This window comes from Hemiscyllium ocellatum, chromosome 2 (assembly GCF_020745735.1).
Source record: "Hemiscyllium ocellatum isolate sHemOce1 chromosome 2, sHemOce1.pat.X.cur, whole genome shotgun sequence".
Taxonomy (NCBI): Eukaryota; Metazoa; Chordata; class Chondrichthyes; order Orectolobiformes; family Hemiscylliidae; genus Hemiscyllium; species Hemiscyllium ocellatum.
In genome coordinates, this window is record NC_083402.1 from 12,001,292 (window position 1) to 12,013,535 (window position 12,244).

Sequence of the window (12,244 nt, forward strand, 5' to 3'; positions counted from 1 at the left end):
GCACTGCATCCAAAAGCATCCATCCCCAACCCCCCCACCCTAAAGGGTTTTTTGGAAGTATGTGGAAATATGGAGTTATTAAATTGGCCACAATCATATTGAATGGTGGGGCCTACCCATCTTTGTTCATATATTTCCCCTTGTGGGAGACTCTAACAGCAAAGGAGCCATGAGTCATCCCTCATATAGCTTGTAATCAGGTGGGACGCTCTTCAGAGGGTCAGTGCTAACTTGATGGGCTGAATGCCCTCCAACTGCACTGCAGAGACTTCATGATTTAAGGTGGAGATAAGGGATTTTTTTTTCATCTTGAGCTATGGGTTTATGGAATTCTTTTGTCTGGAGAGCGGAGGAGGTGTGTTTGTTGAATGTTTTAAGGCAGATGTAGATGGCTTCTTGGCTAATACATAAGTCAAAGGTTAGGAGGGCTAGACAGTAAAATGGAGTTGAGGCCACAATCAGATCAACTATGGTCTTGTAAGATGGCGGAGCAGGCTTGAGGGACTGGCTGGTCTACTTTGCATGTGGATGGCACAGACCAGCTGGGCCAAGTGGCCTCAGCTGTAAGTTCTAAGCAATTTTCCTTTGTGTTTTTAAGCTCCGGAGGTTATCAACAATGAGCGTTACACATTCAGCCCTGACTGGTGGGGACTCGGTTGTCTGATTTATGAGATGATTCAGGGTCAGTCACCTTTTCGAAAGCGTAAGGAGAAAGTGAAACGGGAGGAGGTTGACCGACGTGTCAAAGAGGATATGGAGGAATATTCTGACAAATTCTCAGAAGAGCCACGTTCCATCTGTAGGATGGTGAGTAGTTTCTGCAAGATTTATTGTGAAGATGCCGTGGTAACACAGGGATGTCCAGAAGGTTAGAGCAGCTTGGAAAGGGAGGAATTGTTCCCAGGACTTAGGCACAATCTCCCTACAGAATTGTGTGTGTGGACCAACAGGTCCTCTAATTTATGGAAAAATTTGCAGATGCTGGAAATCTGAAACACAGAAAATGCTGGGAAAAACTCAGCAGGTCTGGCAGGATCCATGGACAGAGAAACAAAGTTAATGTTTCAATGTGGTATGGTTCTTCAGACTTCTGAATTCAACCCAACCTTTCAAACGGATAATTATCTAAAATGGTATCATCTGCAGTGTGAAAGGAAGAAAGAAGCACTCAGCAGAATTGCTCTTGCAGAGAGTTGAGATCGACACGTCCAAGGGCTGGTACCATTCTATGTCTCTCTAATTTGTGTTAATTTTCTTGCATCTCAATGGCCTTTTGCAGTTGCTGACTAAAGATCCAAAGCAACGATTGGGTTGTCAAGGAGGGGGAGCTAGTGAGGTCAAGCAACATCCGATATTCCGCCACATCAACTTCAAACGACTCGAGGCAAACATGTGGGACCCTCCTTTTGTTCCAGATGTGAGTATGCAGTGATTTGAATATTGCCACAAAACTACAAATTTGCCTAGGGAATGTCGATGTGGTTGAAATATCCACCTGGCTGTTCACCCATTTGTGGACTCGCTATTTTAAGTAGAAAGGCTAAATGCTGACTCTTCAGTCGGTGAGGTGTCCGACGTGAGCTTAAAGGATAACTGAGAGGAGGAGAAGAATCGAATGGTCAGGATTGCAAACCAAACTTGCAGAATTGTCTTTCATCTGCCCTCCCAGTTAGATGTAAATATCCCCAGGCTTCTGCTAGGAAGAACAGTGGAGCTCACTTGTTTGCAGACAGCCAGATCGTATACATACATTGCATCTATTTCAACTTAACAAAATGGGTGACAGCCATTTGATGGTTCATTTCTTGGGGCAATATATTGAGCAATTGGAGTCAATCTGCCTGGTTTAAAACTTAAACAAAACTTGGCAGTTAACTGTCAGTCATCTTACTGGTGCATTCTTCGTGGCAATTCCTCTACTGATGAAAGCCCAACATGCCAACCAGCACTGTCTTATCATCCAGCATAAACATCATTTTTGCTTTGGTATTTCTTACAAAATATCCTGATGAGTGCAAGATAAAAAGTTTCAACAAACTGTCTTTCCCTAGCAGTGCTCAAGTTCGGTACTACCAAACAACTACTGAAGATTACGTGAACCGTTCAGCACAGAAACAGGCCTTTTGTTCCAAATAGTCTAAACTGGGAGTTTTACACAATGCTCACCACATCTTCGCCCTACTTCAACCAACCCAATCACTCTATTTCTTTCCTCCATGTGTTTAACCCACTTCCCTTTTAATGTATCACCATTGTATTTCTCCTTGTTTGTGGGATCTTGCTGTGTTCTAGTGGTTTTGCATTGCATACAATCCAGAAATAACTACATTTTAGCAATACTTGTAAAGTGCTTCACAACCAATGACAGTTGTTAAAGGTGCTGTATAGATGATTTTTAAATTTGTTTTGCAGCCCAGAGCAGTTTACTGCAAAGATGTCCTGGATATTGAACAGTTTTCCACAGTCAAAGGGGTAAACCTGGATCCGACAGATGATGACTTCTATTCCAAATTTGTTACAGGCAGCGTCTCCATTCCTTGGCAAAATGAGGTAATATAACCTGTGTGCAGTGATTAACAGTATAAGTACATGGAGGTTCCTTGTTATCGAAGCAAAATGTCAGATACTAATGATGGGATTTGATACTTGCTGCCTGGCTGAGTGTTAATATTGAGGATAGTGTGACGTTTTATTTGGATTCATCCATATGTTCTGGCCGTGACCGTCTGTTCCAGTGATGCAGGGAGACCCCCTCATAGCTGCAAAGTTATGGTAAACTTCTATGAATTGCTGTCCAGTTGTGGGCATCACACCTTCAGGGAAGATATTGGGACCTTGCAGAGAGTCATAGAGATGTACAGCACGGAAACAGACCCTTCAGTTCAACTTGTCCATGTTGACCAGATATCCCAACCCAGCCGAGTCCCACCTGCCAGTACCCGGCCCATATCCCTCCAAACCCATCCTAATCATATACCCATCTGGATGCGTTTTAAATGTTGTAATTGTACCAGCCTCCTCGACTTCCTCTGGCAGCTCATTCCATACATGTACCACCCTCTGCATGAGAAAGTAGCCTCTTAGGTCTCTCTTGTATCTTTCCCCTCTCACCCTAAATCTATGCCCTCTAGTTCTGGACTCCCCCCTCCCCCCCCCCCCCCCCCACCCCAGAAAAAAAACTTTGTCTGTTTATCCGATTTTATAAACCTCTATAAGGTCTCCCTCAGCCTTCGACGCTCCAGGGAAAACAGCCCCAGCCTAGTCAATCTCTCCCTATTGCTCAAATCCTCCACCCTGGCAACATCCTTGTAAATCTTAGTGCAGAAAAAAATTGCAAGAATAATATCAAGGGAGGGTCTTTAGTAATCAAGCAGAGAGGGCTAAGATTAGATTTAATACTGTTTAGAATTATGAAGGACTTTGGTCAAGTAGATGAGGAGCAACTACTTCCAGTGAGCAGAGGGGACACTTTTAAGAGGATTGGCAGGGGCAAGGTGAGGAAAATATTTTTGATGTGGTCTGGAAAACACTGCTTGAAGAGTTAGAAGCAGACTCAATATGACTTTTCAAACAATAATTAGATAAATCCTTGGAAAGGAAACATTTGCCGAATTCTGAGCCAAGAGTAAGAAAGTGGGATTAATTAGTTCTTTTAGTAGCTGATGCAGACACAGTGGGCTGAACAGCCTCTTTTTGTGCTGTGTGATGCTACCTCTTGGCTATTTATGACATGCTTTTGGTACAGACTGCCCATAAGGCATGCTTAAATAGCAGCTGCAGCATTTTGCAAACAAGCAATTCTCTGTAGCTCTATAATAGAACATAGAAAAGTACAGGACAGAACAGGCCCTTCGGTCCATGATGTTGTGCGGAGGATTAATCCTAACGTAAAATAAAATAACCTACACACTTCTCAACTCACTGCTAGCCATGTGCATGTCCAGCAGTCGCTTTAATGTTCCTAATGACTCTGCTTCCACTACCTCAACTGGCAATGCATTCCATGCATTCACAACTCTGTAAAAAAAAAACCTACCTCTGACGTCTCCTCTATACCTTTCTCCTAATAGCTTAAAGCTATGACTTCTCATGCCAGTCAATCCTGCCCTGGGGAAAAGTCTATGGCTGTTGACTCTATCCATGCCCCTCATTACCTTATATACCTCGATCAGGTCACCTCTCGTCGTCCTTCTCTGCAGAGAGAAAAGTCCGAGCTTAGTCAACCACTCTTCATAAGACAAACCCTCCGGACCAGGCAGCATCCTAGTAAACTTTCTTTGCACCCTCTCCAATGCTTCTGTATTGTTCCTATAGTAGGATCACCAGAACTGGACATAATATTCCAAGTGTGGTCTCACCAGGGACTTGTAGAGCTGTAGCAAAATGTCGCAGTTCTTAAACTCAATCCCCCCTGTTAGTGAAAGCTGAAACACCATTTGCTTTCTTAAGAACCCTATCCACTTGGGTGGTAACTTTGAGGGATCTATGCACTTGAACACCAAGATCCCTCTGTTCTCCACACTGCCAAGAATCCTGTCTTTAATCCTATATTCAGCATTTAAGCTTGACCTTCCAAAATTTATCCAGGTTGAACTCCATCTGCCATTCTCAGCCCAGCTCTGCATCCTGTCTATGTCACGCTGCAACCTGCAATAGCCCTCGATACTATCAACGGCACCTCCAACCTCTGTGTCATCTGCAATGCTTCAATGTTACAATTAAATATACAACCTTAATATGTTAGGTAATGCCTTACTAACCAAGCTATTGACAATCTTGCAAAAAGTTAATTATGAATCATAGATTGATCATTTGTTTTCTGCTTTTATTTAAAAAAAAGTATCTGAAAATAACAAACTAATGCTTGTAAAAATGCCCACAAAGTTGTTTAAAATCATTGTAACTGTTAAAATAGTGTGTCAGCCATGACTCAGTTAGTAGCAGGTTTTCCTCTGAATTACAGGCCTCTGGATTCAAGTCCCACTCCAGTATTTGAACACAACAATCAAAGCTGACATTCTCGCTCAGTATTGAGGGCACACAACATGGTTGGAGATGTGATCTTTTGCTTGAGATGTTAAACCAAGGCTCCATTTGCCTGCTTGGGTGGATGTAAAAGATCTCATGACAGTACTTCTGTAAACAGCAAGGAAGTTATCCCCTGTCATGGCCAATATTTAATACTCAATCAACAGCACAGAAGGGAGCAGACGATCTGGTCACTGTTACATTGCTGTTTGTAAGAATTTGTTGTGTACTGATTAGCTGCTAATTTTTTGCTGTAACAATGACTACAAAAAGTGCTTTGAAGTTCTTTGAGACGTTTTGTAGTCATGAAAAGCAGATTGCATGTGCAAAATCACTTTTTAAAACAAACACCATTTGGTCTGTGAAAGTCCTTCAGTGAAGGACCTGTCACCTTTGGTCAGTCTGGCCCATATTTGACTCTCATCCTGTATTGAAGTGGTTGACTCTTAACTGTCCAGCAAAGGTGATCCAACCAATTTTGTTCAGTTGTGCCAGCAAGATGTTCCACACCCACCACCTCAGGGCAACAAAAGATGGACAATAAACGCTGACCTTGTCAGTGACACTCACTGAGAATGAAGACCAGAAAAATCGCTGATTGATTATTCTTTGTAAATTAATTTTAAAAAATTCTGTTGCAGATGATTGATACAGAATGTTTTAAAGAGGTAAATACCTATGGGACTGATGGGACGTTATCACCTGTACCGGACAGCAACAAGCCCAACCCACCTCCAAAACGAGGCCTACTGTACAGGTTTTGCAGACGAGAGGTAAACTGCTTTAAATTCTGTAACCGACATCTCCTTCTCCTCCAAACATCACCACCATTTTTATTTTGCTCACCCAGGTTTCTCCTTGTTCTTCCTTTTCTGAAGAACATGAATCTATTTCAGAAATCTTCTACCCTTTTGACACAGCCCCCAATCACTTACATCTTCCAAGTCTATCCTCCCCATTGGGGAATGTCACAATGTAAAAACTCTAAAGGTCGATTGCAGTGGCAACATTTAAACCATGTTAAGCAAGGATTTTTCTGCTGTTCTGTTGCTCAGAGTGCACCCACTCGTAACTGAGTCAGAATGTGTGGTCATCATGCTTTTGTTAATGATGTTTAGACTTGTTTATTTCCATACATGCCTAGTTGGCCTATCTTCTGTTGTCTCTAAACTGAGGTAATCCAAAACTTTACTAGTGAGGTTCTAACTAGTACCAAACCATTCACCCATCATTTTCATAGCTTTCCGATCATTTGCCTACAGTGGTTCCCAGTTAAGCAACTTGGATTTTAAAAGTCTCACCCTATTTTCAGATCCTTTCAAGCTTATGCATCTCTCTCTAACTGCTATCTCCTCCTGCCCTGCCATTGTCTGACACAGCTGTGTCCACTCATTCTGATGCTTAACAACCCTGGTGTTGCTGAAGAGAGAGAGAGAGAGAGAGCGACATTACCCCAGCCATTCTTCAGGATAAATGCAAGAATGCCAAATTTGAAATGATCAAAACAATTTGTTACAGGTGAAAAGGGTGGTGATTGGTTGGTCAGTGTTATCTGATTGGCTGAGGTGTTGCCATGGAGAAAACTATGGGGAACTGTAGGCTCATCAAGCTCTTAGTTAATTCAGTTAAGATGCAAAGCTTCAAGAACATGCCTGACCCTTGTCAGCAATATTTGTGTAGCTGTTCCTGACTTTTATTTTCTTTACTGTTGGTGACTGGGCCTTTAGCTTCCATAGCCCTCCCTGAGGAATTCTCTCCCTGAGCCCCTTTCACCACCTTCAAACTCCTTCCTTAAACTTAATCCAAGAGAGAGAGGTTTGTTTTTGTCATTTGCCCTGATAACATTTTATTTGGTTCCGTGTTGTATTTTGTTTAGTAAAGCATCTGGGATATTAAAGTCCACATCTGGAGCATTGGACACAAAATCAAAACTGCTGACCTTTGTGAAGGTACACTACACAGTTAGAGATGTATGTTTTCATATGAGACACTGTGAATTACTACTGCTGACTTCTCTCCAGCTGGAATCGGTTAAAGGCAATAGAGCTGCTTATGGCATTAGAACTAAGAGAGTGGGTTATACGGTCCCTTCAGGCCAGACTGCCACTCAGTTAGATTGTGGCTGATAATCTATTTTAATTTTGTTTGTACCTTACTCAATCCCTTTATTGCCAAAAAGAGCCAATTTCGGTTATAGATACATTGTTCAATGGAGTATTCCCAACTCTCGGAGGGTAGACCGTTCCAAAGATTCCTCCTAATCGTAATTGTGAACAGCGTTCACCCTTATCATGGGACAATGGCCTCTCACTGCAGTCAGAAAGACATGAGCAATCTCTTAGCATTTACCCTGTAAAACACTTTGAATGTTATAGTGGCCACCTGTCACCCTTGTAATCTCCAGAAACAGAGAGCCATTCTAAATCTGTCCTCATGACCCAGTCCCCTCACTCCAAGAGTAGTCTGGTGAAAACATCGTGAAGCTAGTGGGCCTGTGCCTCACCACCCACTTCACTTTCAACAACATAGTCTACAAACAAACCAACGGCATACCCATGGGATCTCCGCTATCGGGATTCATAACAGAAGCGGTAATGCAAAGGCTAGAACAAACGGCCCTACCAATTATCAAACCAAAAATCTGGATCTGCTGCATAGGTGACACCTTTGTCATCACGAAATGAAACAAGATAGAAGAGACATTTAACATAATCAACAACACCCTCACAGGCATAAAGTTCACCAAGGAGGAAGAAACTGACAAACTCACATTTCTGGACGTCACAGTAGAAAAAAAAGGACAAGGGAGAACTACAAACTGCTTATACAGAAAACCAACAAACACTGACCAAATACTCAACTACACCAGCAACCATCCCAACACACACACGAAGCTGTATCAGAACACCATTTCAACGAGCCACCACACATTGCAGCACAGACGAACTTTGAAAAACAGAGGAGAACCACCTATACGACGTATTCAAGAGAACGGATACTCAAAAAATACAGTGCGCAGATTCCTCAAGAACAAACCACGACAAGCAGACCAAACACAGCCAGAAACCCTAACCACCTTACCATCCATCAAAGAAGTTTCAGAAATGACAGCCAGACTACTAAGACCCCTTGGAATCCTCGTAGCACACAAACCCACCAACACTCTCAAACAAAAGCTAACAAACTTAAAAGACCCAGTACAACCCATGGACAAAACCAACGTCATCTATAAAATTCTATGCAAGGACTGCCACAGACACTACGTAGGACAAACAGGAAGAAAGTTAGCCACCAGGATACACGAACACCAGCTAGCCACAAAAAGACACGACCCCCTCTCCCTCATAGTCCTACACATGGATGAAAAAAACCCCATTTCGACTGGGACAACACATCTATCCTGGGACAGGTTAAGCAAAGACATGCCAGAGAATTCCTAGAGGCCTGGCACTCCAAGCACATAGATCTAGATGTCATCTATCAACCCCTCAGAAAACGAACAGGAAATGACATCACCACAAACCCCAGGAACCCCATCCTGGAGAAAGATATGAATAGAAAGCAGGAGACAACAGCTTCGCTTCACTTGGAGGTCGCCACTGATGATGTTACCTAGCCAGGTAATGAAACGTCTGGATATCAAACCTACAGCTCAGTGAGCAAAACTACACCCTAAACCTCAACCTGAGATGCAAACCTTCACAAACCTTGCGATAATCTGGTGAGCCTCCACCCCCCCCTCCCCCAAAAAAAATACTGTGTCCTATCTTGAAGTGAGGTGACAAAAATTGAACACAGTCGCAATACCTAATGTGTACATTTCTCTTGTTCTAGGTCTGTTTCAAGAGTAGCTTCAGTGATGATGAAGATGACCCTTCAAAAACTCTGTAGCTGCTGACCACACACCACCATAAAAAGGAGGAAACTGATATATTTCAGGTTAAACTGGGAACATGTATTAAAATGTATTATATTGCAACAAAAAAAACCTGCTGTATGAGTTTACATATTTTGTACATTTGTACTTGAATTATGTCCTAGATGTATATTTTCACTAAAGTTGTACAAGAAGCCATATATTAAGTACCACTTGAATGCACACATTAATTTTAGCAGGAATGACTTTGGAATTATCTATTTAAAAGTTTATTTTTAATTATTTTTTTAATACCGATAAAGCACAGCAATGTTAATTGTGGTGTGCTGTTTGCAACTTGTAGTTCAAGTGACTTGGCTGGATTTTATTTCAGTACAGAATGGGCCTATGCACACAAGCATTTGCTGTCTAGGTGCTTGCTAATAATTATACCACAGAGTATGTATGTGTATGCATGTGCAAATGTATATGTGTCTGTACATAATGTGTAGATATGTGTGCGTGGGGGTGTGTGTGTGTATAAATGTGTAACCTGGAATTGCATCCGTTGCTCCAGGTAAACTTTTGCCTCAATGCAAATTATGTAAATTCTGTTCTTTTTCTTTGCCTTAGTTCTGTTGGAATTGAACCTTTGTTGCTGTGTTCATAGGCCTAGTGTTTTATCTTTAAAAAGAGATTGTAACTAAGGCCACTGCTTTACAGTCTTGAGGGGGATTTTTAAAAAAATCAGAATACAACCCTTGAAACTCAATTTCATGCAAAGGTATAAAAAGGAAATTGATACATTTGATGTCTCTTAATTCCAGCATAGAATGTGAATCCTCACCTTCCCCCAACACAGTGAAAATCTCATCTTGAGTAAAAATGGAACTTATACTTTATCCATCCTTAATTCGCTTGGCCTTGTTCTATAAATGGGTCAAGTCACACAACATCACTTCTCCTCTAACTCCTAGTTTAAAAATTGCTGGCAATGAAGTTAAAGCAGAAGTTGATTTGGTTAGCTACTGTGAACCGGTGGCCCTAGTAATTCATCAAAAGCTTTGTAACCTCATTTATCTGTGAAAGCATTCCAATATTTACATTATCTATAAATCTAAAGGTCTGATTACAACAGATTGATCCGTACCAAACATTTTAGAAAGAAAACTGTGTAGTGTTGGTTATTTTACCTATGATTCATTTACCAAAAGCTGTGAAGGATTTAAGTTGATGGTCTTTTTCCTGTAATATTGACCTTTGTGATTCAATGTCTTGCACTAAGTGCATTTTATTTTTTAGATGTTGCCTGTTCTCAAAAGAGATTTTCCAACTGTATTTTAAAAAAAGCATGTAGTTATTGTATCTGCAAAATTATTATTGATCAGGCATTTCTGCACCTAGATATCAGAATCTCATGTCGAACAGGTCTGATTCCAATTTATTTGGTGACTGTTTTGTGCTAATGTAAGTCATGTGTTTCTTTTTAATCCAGTGTGTATATTCTTCCTGAACTGGGAACTTTCTTGGGTTCTTGCCTTGTGTCACTGGTTTCTTTTTTTTTATTCTGTTCAAATGTTTTAAATTAATAAATACTGCCATTTGTATACAGTCTCACTGTCTGATATCAGTGAATGAAGCATCCTCAAGTTCAGTCCTCAGGAAGTTGCATTAGCTCATTTGCTATGGTTCTACTGGAGTTCTCCCACTCACCAGTATTCCCAGTACTCACTACTCAAACAACACACAGCTGGAGGAGGAGTAGGTGGATCTGAACAGATCCAGCTTCTTGTTCTCCAACAACCATCAAATGGCCTGAATTTTTAAAACTTCATTATCCGTTTCATTCCAACTTTTGCCTGTCTGTAAAGCTCGCTCCTAATATTGGCCACAGAACTGCCTGACTGGATTTAAGCTAAGGCTCTTAGATCTTACATTGCTCACTAAAGAGTGTTTGGTGATATTTGATCATTCAGATTTTTCATAAATTCCATCTTCAATTGTTAGAAATAAAGCTGCTAAGCTCCACCACACTTCCAACTGGTGTAACTAGTTGCTGCATGAAAATGTTTTTCCTCATTTCACACTTTGCCTCCATTTGTATTTTGCATTCTGTAATCACTCTGTTTAAATAATATTGTGTCATTCTTCCTCACAAAGTAAATAATCACATTATCCCAAATAATACTCCATCAACCAAATCAATACATCTGCCAGCATTCATTGCCCTTGGGAAGGTGGTAGTTAGCTACAACCTTGAATCCCACCATACTGTTCTGTATTTGTAGAATCTTCCTTAGTCATGTCTTAACATCGACATGTTGAAAATGTATGATCGCTACCTTAATTAGTTCCGATGGTTTTACCCTCCAGCAGCGGAGATGTCCAGTGGAGGGCCCTCTACAATGAGGTCCTCCCTCTTACATCAGGGATCTGGGGTGGAAAATTTCATTGTGTTACTGGATCAAAATCCCTAAATGCTTTGTGGGTCTACCTATCCTAAATGGACTGCAATAGTTCAAGGTGTTGGTATTGGACTGGGGTGGACAGGGTCAGAATCGCACAACACCAAGTCATAGTCATAGCTTTATTTGAAATCACAAGCTTTTGGTGCGCTGCTCTTCATCAGATGAAGTGAAGAAAAGCACACAGGCACAAAGTTTATCGGCAGAGATCAAAAGATCGTACAAATGGTGTCAATGGAGTGTCAAATAATAAATCTCTGCAGGTGATCAGGAGTGTCAAATGGTGAGTGAACTGTCAACAGCTGAACAGTAAGTGAATGACATGACCAATAATTTAATTACTTGAGGCAGAGAGAGAATTACAAAGTGTTAAAAATAAGATGGTGCTGGAGACAAACCAAATGGCTGGAATGCCAAGATACTGTAAGTGAGAGTCACATGCAGATGGTCTAACCAAAGTAACAAGTAATCCAAAACTGTATGAACTAATAAAGGACTTGTGTTGCTAAGGTAAGTTGTTTCAATTGACATTTCTTGTGATTGATTAGAAGTTTACTGTTAGTTGAACAAGACCATTGAGAAGTACTAGAAATTATTTAACTCATAAATTTGTATAAATTAATTAAATGAGTGGAGAGGGCTGGACAGGTGATGTGCTGTAGCTGTATGATGTGGGAGCTGGCTGATCCTATTGAGAACGGCAGTGACTACATCTGCAGCAAGTGTTGATTGTTGGAAGAACTCCAGATCAGAATTGTTGATTGAAATCTGAGCTTCAAACACTGCGGCACATCTGGGAGGGGAAGAGTAACCTGGACGCTTTGTTTCAGGAGGCAGTCACACCCGAGAGATTAAGTAATTCAAATTCAGTTAGTGGTCAGGAATAACAGGGTGT

At 41.2% G+C, this 12,244-nt stretch overlaps 1 protein-coding gene across 1 annotated transcript in view; it reads left to right on the plus strand.

Moving 5' to 3' along the window:
- LOC132821827 (G protein-coupled receptor kinase 6-like) overlaps positions 1-10,491 on the plus strand; it is a 127,810-nt gene extending 117,319 nt beyond the window's left edge. The window contains exons 12-16 of the mRNA XM_060834672.1: positions 599-807; positions 1,280-1,417; positions 2,413-2,550; positions 5,670-5,801; positions 8,863-10,491. Coding sequence (XP_060690655.1) covers positions 599-807; positions 1,280-1,417; positions 2,413-2,550; positions 5,670-5,801; positions 8,863-8,919 — 674 coding nt within the window. The 3' untranslated portion in view covers positions 8,920-10,491. The remainder of the gene's footprint in view (positions 1-598; positions 808-1,279; positions 1,418-2,412; positions 2,551-5,669; positions 5,802-8,862) is intronic.
- The last annotated feature ends 1,753 nt before the right edge of the window (positions 10,492-12,244 follow it).